A 16,888-nucleotide genomic window follows, 5' to 3' on the forward strand; every position below is an offset into this window, starting at 1 on the left:
ACTCCATATCCATTTAACTCCGCCTCAGATCTTCAGCCTTTCCAATACCTATCTCACTACATCTCATATCGGTCAGCTCAAGCTTCGTCTACTAGCCCGCCCTTCGTGTCAGACGAAGGGCTACCCATCACTCGCCACAGATTCCAGACACTCTCAAAAACCATTCTAGTCAAATCTGGTTTTCCCGCGGATCGCTACTCCGCACACTCCTTCAGGATAGGAGCTGCCACAACAGCTGCGCTCAACGGCTTATCGGAGCAACAAATTAAAATACTGGGCCATTGGTCCTCGGATGCCTACCAGTCTTACATCCGCTCCAATCTAGCGGATTTACGACTCGCTCAGCAAGCACTTATGTAGTTGGTAGCGGCCTTTCTCTGTGATCTTTTGGGGTGCAAGCGGTCATCGCTCTATCGCGATATCCGCTCCAGGCACTCCAGGACCACGGACAGCTACCTTGCCAAACACGCACTTCTCCCATACATTCTAGTCTAGCTGAAGCAATCATATAGAAGGGCGAACTAGTGAAATGATGTTTTATAAACAAAGTTCGGGTGGAGCCTTCGGGATGATTGACAGCAATTAACTCACCCACTGCCGCCGCAGGGTAGGCCTATTTAAGCCGACCTCCTTTTCCATACGTCACACGCTCCGACGTTCGCGAAATCATCCCCCCTCCTCCCCCTACTCCTCCATTTCACCAATTGCCCTGTTACTCATCCTCCTTACACAGGGGGGTGCAAGCGGTCATCGCTCTATCGCGATATCCGCTCCAGGCACTCCAGGACCACGGACAGCTACCTTGCCAAACACGCACTTCTCCCATACATTCTAGTCTAGCTGAAGCAATCATATAGAAGGGCGAACTAGTGAACGTTAATTAAGTGTGCTTGCAAAGCAGCACACTTATTGTTCTTCTTAAGTTTTATTATTATTTTTCCCGTCTCCCTAATTTTTTGTCAGCCCTAGCGCCTAGGCCCTTTGAGACAGAGACACCGTTCCAACTTTAAAACGTCCGGTCAGTACCGGTGTAAGTTGGTCGCGAAGATGACGTCAGGTGGGCGTGCCGTTCGTCCGCCATATTGGATTGAACAGAAAGCGAAACTAAATTTTCACAGGTCACAAATTTGGTCCGAACGCCACGAAACTTGACGTACATTATCCTTGGACCAAGCCTCACAAATGTTAGCAGAAGGATTTTTGATTTTCGAAAGCGTTTGCCCGTCACAGCCAAACGAAATCGGCGGCGAAGCTCCGAAACAGGAAGTCGTCCATATCTCAGGAACACTGTCACATATCGATACCAAATTTTGTATATGAACTGGGGACTCCAGTGTGAGGGTGCATAGGCAAAAAAAAATATATATATATTCCAAAAGTTTCCATCATTTGGCACACCACCCACGGGTATTTGGTAGCTCACACCATTCACCTTTTCACCTTCTATCACAATGCCTTCTATGTATGCACAATGTCTCAGAGCAGACACAATGTCTCCAGGCAACCTTGCCCAATCATGAAATCCTTGCTCTGCCATGGGATAGTATGGACTTACGAACTGAAATAGCAAGGAAAACAGTAGCTATATATAGCTTACATAATAGAGTTGTTTTCACATTGACGGTATTCAAATTAAATTTTTCATTATTGTTAAATATCATGATGGGAGAGTATTATTAAAAATGTTACAAGTATGCAAATGCATATGTTTACGGGCATTTAGGTGTTACTGTGTTGTTTTGTTGTAAAGACATGCAAGGCATTCTGGGTCGTAATGAACAGTGGTCGGCAGCACTCCATAGGCTACGTATTAATATGAATAGGTGTTTCTGTAAACCTAGGGATAATAAACAGCTATCTCTGTTACAAAAACGAGCTGGTAATCGCTCATTGAAGAGGGTACTATGATAAAAAGATTGTTTTCCTAAAAGCATGGAGTTGACGAAAGAATAAACAAGCAATGTCACGTTAATGTTAAATAGCCTAGAACTATCTGAACGCTAGGTGGCAACGTTGTATTACATTTCACTAGTGTAGCCTACTTGAAATACGGTGTGAGATTCCCAAGTAAGGAAGGTGCAAATATTATGTAATTTATCATGGGAAATTATTGGAAATGTTATTTCTTGTTTATTCTAATTGCAAACCACACACATCCATTCGGAATCACACATACACATTTAATACTGAAAGACTATCATTTCGTTTATTTGATGTTGCCTTAGCAACACAGCCTTCAGAGCAAAGATTCTAGAACAGGGCGTCAGAGAGACACGTTTTGAGTTTGTGGCCAAGAACCTAAAATATCGGTTTCCATGTGCTGGATGGTGTGCGTCCTTTATGAAAGTAAGTGTTTTATACAGTTAACGTTACAGACATAATGAGTCATGTTGTAGTGGTCAACATAAATGTGCCCCTTCTGTTATTAGAATGCTAAGCGGAGAAGCATGCTAAGCAGAGATTTAGTATCATTAATTTCTTGTGTGGCTAGCTATAGGGAGGAGGAGATGTAGTGCTATCAGAGACGGTTGATAAAGCTAAGTTAACTATAGAATCTTTGGTGCTATGTTGCTAATTGGGATTTATGTTGTTTAGCGTAATGCCATGGTCATTTGATATGAGATGCTTGCACTCGTAACTTCGTCACGTGTAACTTTAGGACTGCTATTTTTTTTTTACTAACAGTAATTCACGAAGCACTTTAGCCCTAAAAGTAGCACCTACGTCTGTGATGGCCTAAAAGAAGTGGCAAGGACTCCTAACGCGATGTTTTGAAATGCGTCTACTATTGTCTACAGGAGCTTCCAATCGCGAGGGAACTTGCATTGTAGGCATAACTAAGGGATGCAATAACACCACCAACAACCAAAACTAGCCTACTCATTGTCAACATGTACATGAAATGTAACGTTTCATGTGGATCAAATTAAAATGTTTTCTTTGCAAACGTAAGCATAGGCATATGGTGACAGATTAATTTATTAATGCTGCTGTGTGAATCACGGTAAGCGCGAATGAAGTGGCCACTTCTTAATGGCACCCACTGTATGGAAGTGGGATAAGTAAAATAGAGATGTTTTAAATAAGATAAGGTTAATCAGAATTCTACTATATGCCCGCTTGACAACGGCAGAGATAGAACTGGCCTTTGGCCATAGCAACCATCCATTTAGAACGACTGGCCTTCATAGCAACCAAAGATCTGAGCTGTGTTGCAATGTGAGGCAAAGTATAGAAAGGTGATGAAACATACAGAGACAGGTCAAGAAATATAGTGCAATGTAGACAGTAGTATACAGTTGATTTACAGACGGTGGTTTAGAGTAATATGAAGTATTCCTTTATTCTGAGATAGGCTACATCAATAGGCTCTCAAAACAACCCCAGGCTCACAAAACAATCCCAAACAGACATACGGTCTTTATAGAGCAAATCCATATAGATTATTTGTCAAATAAACCAGTAAAACATAATTTGTGGGATGGAATATATAACATTCACACTCATAGCTCATATTTTTTTTTAAATAAATCAGTGAAAAAGTATCCTGACAAACAAGTAGCTTTTTAATGCCTTGGTCATATTTCATAATTTCAATTCCTCTGTAGGTTACCTGATAGCCCAGTTTGAGAGGCGCAAGACACGTGACATTATTTATTTTTGCAGCCAATCACTGCTGTCATTTTATTTTATTGATTTGATCTCAGTCATAGAAGCTAAATTCGAAGGCAGGCCAAAGGTAAAATCCAACGAATCACATTCAACCCGCAAGCCAATAGTTGAATAGCCCTCTCCTAGAGCTTTTGGGATATTGCCACTGCTCCAACACTGAAAGGCACCGTTACAATGCCTGGATCAAGCCAGGTTCAGCATAGCGTATGCCACTGTCTGCTCACGTTGCTGACCGGACCAGGGCAAGCACACTTTCGCAGTTCCCGCCGGAAATGCAGTCTAGTTTAATGTTAACAGTTCACTGACAAAGTCAGTTAACAGTTCACTGCAAGCTTGCTGCTGCTTCGTAATTTAATTGACAAACTTAACATATTGTGACAGCAACAAATAAACGTCCCTTTCACATAATGATGATAACCAACATAGAGATTTGTGACTCACCAAGAAACTTCTGTGGAGGATGAAACGCTGCCATCGGTTCTTTACGTTAGAATTCTAGCTGATACTTTCGTTAGCCAAATGTATCGGTTCTTCACGTTAGCTGATACTTCCGTGAGTCAAATGTATCGTTTCTTCACATTAGCAGAGACATTTCTGGTTAGCCAAATCATAGACTGTATATATAGAACTGGACAGTGTGCCGTCTGTTAAGAGTGATGCGAGCGCTAGTCCAGAGCCACCTGGTGGCTGGTTGCAGTACAATGCGTAACTCCGCCCATCTCCATGTATTTCAATGGGCAAGTAGCCAACTTTCCGTGTCACTTTTCTCACCTAAAACTATTTTTGCATCTACAACTTTTTATTCGAAAAAATAGTTTTCAAGATGCTTCAATAAACACTATTTTTCTTTTCTCGCTGAAATTATTTTTTTTAATGTTATTTTAACAAATCTAAAAAGGGCGTTTTTACATCTATGATTGACAGCTGGCTGGCAGCAGACTCGACGCTTTGTCGCTACCTTATTTTAACGACACCTGATATCGACACCTAATCTAACCTAAATAAGTGTTGCTGTTATTATCATTAGGCTATATCTTATCACAGTCTGATTAAATACATATTGATAGTCATACATTGTATGATTGTTTGTAAGAGACATCGTTGTTAGTTGTGACAGATTCTTAGTGAAAAAATATATGTGCTGTTCTTTCGTAGATGCTAAGTATAGTAGCTTATAGCATGCTAAATCATGCTAGCATTAGCCAGTTGAGAGGTAAAGTAAAAGCAGAGACGGTTGATAAAGTACGGAAGCCGAGAGAGGCCACGTCATATCATTATTTTTTTCACCTTGTTATCTCGAGATATCAAAATAATTAAATCGTGATATCGGGAAAACAACACAATTAATTCGTGATCACGGGAAAACAACATAATTAAATCGAGATCTTGAGAAAACAACACATTAGAGAAAGGTTGTCACGACTCACGCCCCCTTTTTGCTTGACTTCTTCCAAGTTTGTGGGCTACTTCTCCTTTTCCTTCATCATCATGTCAGGAATAATCGACCAGCTGATAGGGGAATATTTTGATCAGGGGTTGACGCAGGGGGAGATAGCACTGCGTCTCCTAATTGGGAATAATTTTAAGATTAGTCCGCGGCACCTCCGCAGAAGACTGGCCCGGCTCCGTCTTTACCGGCGGAGATACAATGATCCAGCTGAGGTCGTTGATTTTATCTCAAAGCAGATGCAAGGGCCAGGTCGGCTTCATGGCTACCGAATGATGCATGAAAGGTGCCGTTTAGCTGGGCTCCGTGTCACTCGGGATGCTGTATGCGAGATCCAGACCACCCTTGACCCCGAGGCTGTTGCGCTTCGGAAAGGTAAGAAGCTACGTAGGAGATCCTACAGTGTTCCGGGGCCCAATTATATGTGGCACATGGACTCTTATGACAAGCTGACCCCCTTTGGCATTGGCGTGAACGGGTGCATTGATGGATTTTCAAGGCACATTATTTGGATGAAAGCGAACTCCACCAATAGCAACCCCTGCGTCATTGCAGCCTATTATGTTGAAGCTGTTACCAAACTTGGAGGCTGCTCAAAGATCCTAAGATCAGACCGTGGGACAGAGAATGTCCATGCCAACAGGCTGCAGATGTTTTTCAGGGAAGATGACACTGGAGAGGTCCATGGTACCCCTTGTGTTATACAAGGAAGAAGCACAGCAAACCAGAGGATCGAAAGTTGGTGGGGGATGTATAGGAGGCAGAATGTGGACTACTGGAGAGACGTCTTCAGAGAGTTTCAAGCTACCGGTGATTTCAGTGGCGATTTTATCGACAAGGGTCTCATTCAGTTCTGTTTCCTAAAGATTGTACAGGTAATGGCGTTTTCCATTTGGATGAGTGCGTAATAGTTGTGCGTAATAGCTTAGCCAGTGCGTACCGCAGGCTGCCAATCACAGATGTTTGCTGCGAGTTATGCTAGACAGAGCGCAAATGCGCTGCTGGTACACTGCTTCAGCTAGGCTACTAGATTTCATTGAATGGTGGATTTGCACAAGGCCTTCACCATGTATCTGCTTAGTCGAGCTCTTGCATTTTTTTAGCAGTGTTTAAAGTGTAGCCTAACATTGACTTTTTTTTAACATTGACCAATTATGTTATGGTCAAATCACTTTTGTATTTTTTACTTTAAGAAAAAATATCTAGAAAAGGTTTTTCAGGCCTGATACTCCATGATCTGTGTGTGTGTGTGTGTGTGTGTGTGTGTGTGTGTGTGTGTGTGTGTGTGCTTAATCCTACTGGTATCTGTCTGTCTGTCTGTCTCACTATCGGTGTGCTTAGGAAGAGCTGGACACAGTGGTGCGAATGTGGGACAACCATCGCATTCGTCCGGGGAGTAATGGCCGTGATCTCTACCATGGAAAGCCAGTGATGATGTACAATGTACCTGAGCTGTATCATGCACAGAATTATCTTCATCCAGTTGAAATGGACAGAATTAGCACAATCCTAGATGAAGACATCTGCCAGTGGAAAACAGATATTCCCTGTGACATTGATCTACATGACCTGTGCTTGCTGGTGATGGAAGAACACAACCTGACTCGCCGTCATGATGCCGAAGGAGCAATACACCTATACAAACACCTGAGACCAGTGATAAAAGCACTCCTGGAAGGACTTGATGAGTGATGTCATTGAGTCACTGTTTGCCTGTGTATTTCCACACACATGGTTTGGTTAAGTGAGTGTATGTATATATGTGTATGTATTGTAGGCTTTTGTCGTCAAAAGAGGCTTAAAAAACATTTCATTCCAAGGATTCACTAATTTTCTCCCTTTGCAAGTTTTATGGATGTTTTCAATAACATTGCATTTCGTCCAAACTGTGAGTGTGCTTGCTTAATTGTGCCTACATGATAACACAAAGGAAAACTAAATAATTCTAAGGGTTTCACAAACTTTCAATTTTGACTCTATTTGATGGGGGTAGTGCAAGAACAACATATCATTTGTGAAAACAAAATATATTTATTGTTATTACATTTCACAATTAATTAAAAAGACAATGCTTAAGAACAATAGAAAACTGTCGCACTCTCGTGCATTTCATTAAATACATTTCCAAAATTCAGGAGATCCAAGCAGGGATTTTTATTTAATTGGGTGTTATTCTCACTTCAAAACCAACAAAACTATATCCGTCAAACTATAACAGATTTATTAAAGAGATCAAGATGGAAGCAGCAAAACTTAGACCAGTAAGGTTAAATAATGAAGAGATTTGGTGGGTATCTATCGAACAGAACAGGATTTCATTAAAACATTGACATAGTCATTGACATAAAACATGAGTCAAACACACACAAAAGGAGTGGAACACTGCCCAAAACTAGAGGGACCTGTAGCTTTTCATGGGGCATACCCATACTAGGAAACAGTTTCTTCAGTCTATGGTGGATATCTTTTACAGAATATGGACTGAAAATGGGATAATAATAATTAGTCAATTATTTGATGGAAATACATTTCAATCATTTTCACAACTCCAAGACAAAAATAAGACACTACATTGCAAAACACACAGATTGGGATAATATCAAAAGAACCTATTAATACTGGGCTTCAACAAAGCTCCAAGTGTCTCATATTTATAAAAAGCCAATGACCAATCAGATGACACGTCACATACTGTATTCGAAATGGAGCCTGGATCCTGTATGCATTACGTGTCTAAAATGAAATAATTTTAGGCCATATCCATTACCCATATTCCACTTTTCAATACAGCCAAGAATTCTGATCTAAATTCAGAAAAAGTGGTGTAGTTTGAAGCCAACTCCAGGGCACAAGAGCATGTGTGTGCCACTGGACGCCTTGCAAAATCAGGCATGTTTACAAAAGTCACCTGAATCATTTTTCCTAGGAAAAGGTCAGAACCAGTGCAATACCTTAGAAAGAGTCCAATCTCTGGATCATTCATCTCACGAATGAAGCGAAGAAGATGCAGAGACGTTGTCCTCTCTGCATGTGACATTTCTCTCGGGAAGTTGGTGCATTTGGTCACATTCCTGGCCTTAGGCTTCAAATCAACGAGGGTCTTTGCCATAACCTCAGTTGTCAAAGAGTCTCTTTCGGTAATACTTTTCAAGATTGGCTTCCAACACTTGATAATGAATGCCGGTTCTTGCACAAGTTCCTTGTGTGCAATTTCATCAAGAAGTTTGGCCAAATTCAGCTCTGTAGGTAGAGATGTGCAGCTGTGACTGCCAAGTATTGTTAACAGCTCATCTAAGTCGGCTTGGTGGAAATCATTTAAAGCCTCTGTGAGGGCATCTTTTTCACTGGGGCTGATGTAGTTGAAGAACGCTTCCATCAAGCTGCATGTAGAGGTGGGTATGGAGAAGGCCTCTAGTAGAAATGGTGGTGCCAGCTCGATAGGAAGATACTTGTACTTCTGCCAACCAAAGGCAACAATTCGAGCCACTGCCTCCCATTCTCTTTCTTTATACGTATGGTGTAAGGTAGGCACCTTGAATGTGGTGCCACAGGTCCTCGATAAGTAAAATTTACCCCAGAATTCAGTAAGACAGTCCATGTTGAGTCCATTGCCCACCCCGTTTTCAATGTCACCATTTTCCAGAACCCGCTGAAAAGATACATTAGCATCCAGGATGTTGGGGTCAGAAAAAGCCTTAATCAAATCTGACATGCAGTGGGCTGAACGAATAGTGAGGGTCTGCCTCTCTGCAACATTTTCAGGGTTTTCATAGAAAGAGGAGCTGGAGTCATCACACATCGGACTAACATCACTATCTGTTAGCAAATTTTCAAATAGAAGCTGAGGGGGAACTTCTGGGGTATAGACTAGAGTGTCACTAGCGTCATCACACAGGATCACCACAGAATCACCAAGAAACTGAACTTCATCATCCTCATTTGAATGTGGAATGACAGCTGCACATGTAGACATAACAGGGCTGGAGGTAGACATGAGCTGTGCCATTTCATGAGGCACAACAGGCATTACAGGGCTATGGAGAGATATCTGGCAATCGGGGAAGCTTGAAGAACTCTGGAGGGTAATGCAAGTGTTCTCCACAAGTGAACTGTCCTGTCGAGGTGTGTCATTGAAATTAGTTTCTGAATTCTTTTTCTTAGTGCAGACATACAATCTAAGTATTTTGTGCCGAGTCAGATCATATAGACTTGCTATAGACAGTGTGTCTTCTAAAGGCACCTCTGAACCCATGACACAGAGTGTAAACTCAAAGTCATCCACTTGCCCTTTCGTGGATTTTCCATTCGGGAAAAACATTCTCTTTCCATCCTCAAGGATGTTTTTCATTGTTTCATCTTTCCTCACTATAACCTCTCTTGTGCCACCTCCAGTTGGACGTCTAACTTGTTTTAAAACACCATTATGATAATTCATCCACCCTACTTCTATCTTTCTTGTATTTTTTTCCGCATTCTTGTTCCCAACGCCAAAACTTTTGCGAGAATGGGTTTGCGTGGCTGTTGGTGCTGGGCCACTGCAGGGCAGTTTCATTTTCGACCGAAGACGATCAATGAGAATTCTCCTCCTGTCTTCATGGCATTCGCCATTGGTCCAGTTCCTGGCAAACACTCTGTCTCCCAGATGAGGTATATACCTGGACAAGGTGTCATCATCTATTACAGCCATAACGTCATGGTCCACCTGAGAGTGTAAAAAAAAATCTTATCAAAACATAGTTGCAGATTCTCAGATTTATCAGACCTAATACACTCACCTAACCAATCATTAGGTAAACCATACCAGGCTAGACCACCTGTTGCCTTCAGAACTGCCTTAATTCTTTATGCCATTGATGATTCAATAAGAAGCAGCTGCAAGCATTCTTCATACATTTTGGTGCATATTGATAGTATAGTATATGTAATCAGTCAGAAAGCCACCTTGGTGCTTTGTTTGAAAAATGAAACACATCATGCCTAAAAGTTTTATTTATTTATTTATTTATTACATTGAATCATGTACAACAACACAGCAATTCATTCATTCACCAGCAAAAACTTATCTGGGTTTCCCCTTAAGGAACCAAAGATCATTTCATCTGTAGACAGAACTGGTCCTGATATGGGTAACCAGTTTTTTACTGCAAACCAAAAACTTTGAGTGACAAAACATGTAGGCCTACAAAACAAATGGGTTGTTGTTGCAGTTTCTTTCTTGCAAAATGTATAGCTCTAATTCCATGTTAAAACGTTGGCACAAAAAATCATTGGATGGGTATAGGCCTAAATATTGTTTAAAGTTTTGAGAACAGTGATCCTCACTATTTTTTTCACAAGAGCCACATTGGCTAAGAAGTATAATTCAGATGTTTGCGTTTTTGTAGTGCAGTATTGTATGTTTATGAAGCTCATTTGAAAAAATATATTGGCTGTGTTAACACATACAGTGGGTCCCATTTAGAAGTGGCCACTTCATTCACTCTTTCCGTGATTCACGCAGCTGCGTGAAATGTAATGTAACTTATCGCCACGAGGTGGCAGTTTAAGTCCGCTGTAGCGTTGCCGGTAAACAGGACAGCGGATTGCATTGAAATGCGTTGCAAGTGGCAGTGAGATACTGTAAACAGAACGAAACTAAAGATCACCTCGTTGAAGTCATACAGTAGACTAGGCTATATCAGAGCCTACTTTTGTTTTTATCAAGCTGGGACCAGTACATCAGCTGGGACCAGAGATGATGGCCTTTTGGCGAACAGTTTAGGCCTACTCAAAATATTTAAACACTTTCTGTTATGAGGTTGTGGGTGGTCTCACTGGGTGTATCTGTTCTTGCACGCATTGGCTTAATAAAGTGCTTTCAACATCAAGTAGCCTACATATTCCTTATTGACAAGGGAGGCAAGAGAAATTGTAAATCCACATGTCATCATGCCTAAAACCGATATGTGCGTCTTTGGACCTGCAGAGGAGCGCTGGTGGTGGAGTGTGTGTACCGGTATGAGTGTGTGTGTGTGCTATTCATGGGTTAAATTTCTGACGTGAACCGAGGTGACTGCCAATGAAATCAACACATGGGTGGTTGTTTTTCAACCCTTGAACTTTATTGGCTATCGTGGTTGTTTACTTAAACCATGTGATGTAGGAAGTTACATTTCATTCAAAACCTGTGGCTTGTGGCTGCAGGCAGCGTGGCTCTCCTGAGGAGTTAAGAATGCTAAACTAACAGTGAGTTAACCTGGAGTCGCTAGTGCTAACTGAATGAGTAATCTTGGTAACTTCACAATTTGGACTAGTTCTCCGAAACCAAAATAGCGTGAGAAAAGAAACAAAACAGCTACATTATCATAATTGGATTATGACGGCGTTTCCACAGAGAGTGGATAGACGATGCTATAATGTATAGCCTTCAAGGGAGAAGGTAGGCTAAAATTGTTTAATATGCTAGCAGCTAGCGGATCGCTAGCTAGTAATTTATGGCAATTCATTGATTTAACGTTACGTGTTATTTGCCAGGTTAGGTATTCATATTTTACCATGTTAATTACTGCTATCTGGATACTTGCTTTTCAAAGCTAGAGACACCACGAGTTTTTCCTCGGGATTGTGGCATGTGTCTCTGTTTAATGATCGCAGCTATTATGTTGTTGGCTTGTTGGTGGTCTGTGATAAGGAATGCCCGTGCTCGAAGCTATTGATTCATAGGCAGAAGGTAGATTCGGATGGGGCTACAAAGGCAGACCATATACCGCGTCAAAGCCGGGTAAACAAAGGCAGAACGTAGTAGCTTCACTAACTGCTTGGTAGGTATTAGCTTGGATGTTGTAGTTACTGCATATCTGGCATAATCAAGGCACTACTGCATTAACCACACCAGTGAAAAAGAAAACTGTAGTGCTGGCTGCCAGCGTTGGTAGCTAGGTAGCTAGCTATAGTCCCGCCCTCGCCTGCTGCTAGATGCAACAGGTGAGCTTTAAATTTATGCTCAGATAGGGTACGTTTGTTAAGTTTGAACACGTCTCACCTTGTCCTCTATCATCCTGGTGATGTTCTCCTCTGCTACCCCCCTCTCTCTCAAAGCTTCATAAAACTCCATTTTACACTATAAACTATCACTTCTTCACACTATTGATCTTCTTAAATGTACTCTCTTCATCAAGCAAAGGGGCGTGACGTTTTCTTGTTCGTTTTCCCGTGATCACGAATTAATTGTGTTGTTTTCCCGATATCACGATTTAATTATTTTGATATCTCGAGATAACAAGGTGAGAAAAATAATGATATGACGTGGCCTCTCTCGGCTTCCGTAATAAAGCGAGATTCATAAGAGGGTAAATTCTGGCACGTTGTGACGTGGGATTCGAAGCAGTCACGCCCATTTAGGAGTCTAGCGGGAGGTCCAGTGTCTATGTATTCCTATGGGAGAAATGAACATTTTCACGGAATCCCTTAGCCCTACATTCAGCGATGTAAGTTTTGAACCCATTTTCTAGAAGCCACATGTCTCCCTAACATTCCGACATTGAAATTGTATTTTCCAAAGAAACAAATAAAGACAAAAATAGCTTTGTTCGTGATCTGTCACTGTCTCCTCAAAGCTCTGGTGCACAGCCACCTGTTCTCAGAGGCTCTAGACTCAGAGATGGTTGATAAACTAACCTAACATATTTTTTGCTAGAACTAGTAGACTACCACAAAGTTGCTTAACATATGTTATTTCAGGTTTGTTTGCAACAATATATAAATTAACCAAAGTTCTTAGCTGCTAGCTAGCTAGCGAACATTCCCATTCACTTTCCGTTTACTATGCTAACGTTAGCTAGCTAGCTAGCTAGCTCGGTTAACGGGGCAAAATGAAATGATTCATTCCGTGTCCGAAAGAGTGTTTCATTGGCATCACACACAAACAATGACTGTAAAATAGTATACAAAATTATATGTATATGTTATTATTGCTTATTCAGAGAAAAGTTTATGTTTTGACACGCCTATTTAGGAGTCCGGAACTAGTGCCATTTCGTTCCATTGATGAATCGTCTTATGATTCATCTTAGTTAACTATAGAATCTTTGGTAAAAGGGCTCTGCTATATTGATCCGAAGTAACGTTAGCCATAGTCACGATCATTTACAGTCCTACTTGTTTCAAATGGTTTAATGTGACCAGTGATTGCCGCCACCACCGTTGCAACTTCATTTGAATACACTTAAGTCACTGGGAGAAGGCGATGTTAAGTTTCAAAAACGTTAACTCTTGCTTAGTTTTGCACGAATGGCAATAAACGTCACCTAGCCTGCTAGGTCGACAACCTCGGTATGACCATTTATTAATAAGCCAGACAAATAACGTTACTTGTTTTTTAGTGAACACATATTGGACCATAGCTTAACGTGAGGAGGGATTCAAAGTTACAAATGGACAATTTGCTTAGTATGCTCATAACAGCGGTATCTGAAAATGCTGAGTTAAGGTATTGTTGTTACCTGCGATTGCACTGCTGGAGAAGCATTTTGCATTGGTATGATTTGATCAGGTCTTGCCAGTGATGTGTAAATCCTCCCGTAGACATACCCCATTTCAATACGTCTAAATTGAAAACTGTGACAACTCATCATAGGCTCTCTCAATATGTCTGTAATTGTATGACTCTACCACAGGTTGCTAGTACTAGTCTTTCACCAAAGAGGGTGCTCCATTATAAATCAAAAATGTAATATTGCAGCCTTCATGTCAGCTGTAAAAATATGAGAACATGGACCTACTACATCAGGATACTTTGTAGACATTTTACACATAATCAGGAAGCTACTTTGCTGTTCAGTGAGTCATGTGTTTAAAGTGGTACTACATTTAAAGAAACATATTTTTATTTTTTGCTTCAAGTGCATAAGAAAATACCACATTATGATGGCTAGGTTACACTTTTGTCCAAAGCCATATACAAATACAAAACAATATAATACTTAAATTTAACAGGGATCAATCAATAGCCTAATTAAATATAAACAATGAAAATGAGGGAGGGGGGGGGGCAATAATAAATAACAGGACTACACAGTAAACCCACTTAAAAAGCATCACCATCTCAGTATACCCATTTAAAATAGGCAAGGATTGCTCACAGTATACCCACCACTACAGCTAACTAGACTACACCACTGGTTAAATGGCGCATTGCAATTTACAATTTGTGTGAGTTCAGGGGCATACAGAAAGTTGGGTGGCATCAATAAAGAAAATAGAAACAAAGTGATGTGTACAGCCTCAAGTATGAATGATGTCAAGTTAACAGAAGGTTCAGAGCAGCGGCAGACCTATCTTGGTGCCACGCAAGTTATTGAAAGTCATGTGTTTCGTAGTGGTGCTGTGCCATGTCCCATGTATAAGGGGCTTCAGGTTGATCCAGTGACAGTGGGTGGTGTCAGGGAGATGAATGTCTGGGAACTTGGAGAAAGGGGGAGGACATGTCACCTCAGACCACCCCAGCCAAACCACTTCACATAGGCATTCCCTTGCAGACTAATGGAGACCTCCTTGCCGCCACCTCCAGTACATTCAGCAATCACCCATACCTTATCTGCAAAAAGGAAAGTTACAATAAAGTTAGTCAGACAATTTTAAAATATTACAAAGCATATAATGAGGCACTCAACAACACTAGTAATACCAATTAATTCAATATATGTGTGCAATAAATGTCACTGCCTACCTAATGTTAACTACACGTTTAAACATGCGATTTTAATATTAAATTCTATATTTAAATATGTGAATTATCAACTTGCGTCAGCTTGAAAAATAACGTTATCAGTATGACTGATCATGGACGTTAGATGACAAATTGAGGTGTTACTTTCACCGATATCCCTGGGAATTTGTGACTGGTTCTTGGCGTAGTGTTTAATGCAGGCGTTTCATTTATCGATCATTCACTTATGCAGTTTACAACTACCGACCTACCGTCACAGGTGTAGCTCTAACGGAGGTGTCTTTGTCGTTAACGTTAGAAAAAATGCAACGTTGGTAAACTGGCTAGTAGGCTAGTTACATTAATATGACAAGTTGATGAGGTCTATGCTTCATATAACGTTAACTTATGTTGCTTTATCACATCATAAACTGTACTGACTGTGTAATCTCCATGTACAGTCAATGGTTACTCCATGTTGAGATGGCATACATTCAGATTGAGATATTTGAAAACAGCAAAAACTAATAAAACCGACTAAACATGCATCGACTCTTACAGGAGCTGTTTGCTGATCTTCACCTCAATGACCAATTTAGCCTACCGTTTACAGTAACGTTAATGTAGCTGCTAACGTTAGCATGTAATTCGCTGTCCGTATTTCTGTTGTTAGCTGATTAGTATTCACCATACTAATTTCTCACAGTCTGTAATCAACATAATAAGCTCTCTTAGACGTATTTAAGAATAATAGACAAAAAAACTTTTCAGTTGATACACAAAACTTACCAGACAAGAACAAACCGAAGACTGTTGTTTGTGCTGTTTAGCTAACTCACAGCCGCTAAATTCATTCAGCCAGCTAGCCTTCGGCGCCGAGTCGACCTCATTATTGACCTGTGTTGTGGAAAGGAGAAGGGGGCGGGTTTCACTCGACAAGGGGCGTGTTTAACTCACTGAGTGGGCGTGCCTGACCGCGACTCCTCTTCACTGCGCATGCTTCAACTTCTGCTGCGCAGCCGCACTTCAAATTGGTTGCAAATTTTCCAAGATGGCGTCGCTTCGGCGGCTTCAATTCCATAGAACACTGCTGAATGCAACCAAGGGGGCAGGCGAATTCCCGGAAGTAGAAGAATCGACGTAGGCTGGAGGGACCACCTCTCTGCTAACTCCCATAGAAGGCCATTCATTCTAGGATTTTTTTGAAATACCATAACTTCATATAACATATATCCTGTGTCGATATTGTAGCTTCTGTGTAATCCACATAAACACTACAAAGGCAAAACAGACTCCACTACCTCGTCCGTAACGTTGGTTACCCGTAAGAAGAATGGTTAGCTTGTTCGGTTGGAGGGAAGCTAGCTTTGACGTAATCTCTCTTTCGCGCCGTAGGGAGATAACCGTATTGTTTGGATAAGAAGCTCAGTCCACCTTACTGTCTATGACGGTAACTCATAAGCAAAACCTAGCATACACGACCGTACGTTAAGGTAAAGCATTACACAGAGGCAACCTAATAATAATAAAAAAAAAAGTAAACCTATTTTTTTTAAAAACGGCACTAATCATTTCAGAGGTTTTCGATGGATTGACCGTAGGTCGGGAAAGTGGAAAGAAGATTAGCTTCAAGGCTATAACCTTTTTGTTTTGTTTTAGCATGACTGTTTTTGAAGATGATCATGTATGGTAGCTTCAACATTAACACGACTTGGTGAGGATGATATTAATAATAATACATAAATAAATAAATGTTTAACTTTGATGACTTTGAAGGCGAAGGAAGTGTGAGAAGAATTTCTGTGTATCTATCATATGAGTTACAAGATTCAGTTCGATGGCTAACGTCACGAAGTTAAGTGTGAGTCTGCGCAGTACAGGGGGGATCAACTGAAAAATCGTTCTATTTGACTCAGTGCCCTCCCATTGAAAACGACGGAGTCTGTTCGTCCATTTCTTTTACTGTCTATGAATGCAACCACACTGTCCAGTTCTATATATACAGTCTATGAGCCAAATGTATTGTTTCTTTTACAGTTCACTGTTTGCTTTAGCTTTCAAGGTTCATAGGTGCATTACTGCCA

The 16,888-nt window shown here is 40.9% G+C and overlaps 2 protein-coding genes across 3 annotated transcripts; one reads left to right on the top strand and one right to left on the bottom strand.

The window, feature by feature from the left end:
- Nucleotides 1–2,320: 2,320 nt before the first annotated feature.
- On the top strand, nucleotides 2,321–6,957 carry LOC121694889. Of its 2 annotated transcripts, XM_042075292.1 has the most exons (3): nucleotides 2,321–2,346; nucleotides 5,356–5,994; nucleotides 6,461–6,957. In XM_042075292.1, the coding sequence occupies exons 1-3, from the start codon at nucleotides 2,341–2,343 to the stop codon at nucleotides 6,809–6,811; spliced, it is 996 nt and encodes a 331-aa protein (XP_041931226.1). In that variant the 5' UTR covers nucleotides 2,321–2,340; the 3' UTR covers nucleotides 6,812–6,957. The 2 variants fall into 2 exon arrangements, with proteins under 2 accessions (XP_041931226.1, XP_041931225.1); XM_042075291.1 differs by lacking the exon at nucleotides 2,321–2,346 and having other exon boundaries at nucleotides 4,924–5,994.
- Nucleotides 6,958–7,412: 455 nt separating this feature from the next.
- On the bottom strand, nucleotides 7,413–12,412 carry LOC121694877. Its single transcript, XM_042075271.1, has 2 exons — nucleotides 12,141–12,412; nucleotides 7,413–9,821 (listed from the first exon to the last, which is right to left on the bottom strand). The coding sequence occupies exons 1-2, from the start codon at nucleotides 12,210–12,212 to the stop codon at nucleotides 7,869–7,871; spliced, it is 2,025 nt and encodes a 674-aa protein (XP_041931205.1). The 5' UTR covers nucleotides 12,213–12,412; the 3' UTR covers nucleotides 7,413–7,868.
- Nucleotides 12,413–16,888: the final 4,476 nt, after the last annotated feature.

This window comes from Alosa sapidissima, chromosome 20 (genome assembly GCF_018492685.1).
Source record: "Alosa sapidissima isolate fAloSap1 chromosome 20, fAloSap1.pri, whole genome shotgun sequence".
NCBI lineage: Eukaryota > Metazoa > Chordata > Actinopteri > Clupeiformes > Clupeidae > Alosa > Alosa sapidissima.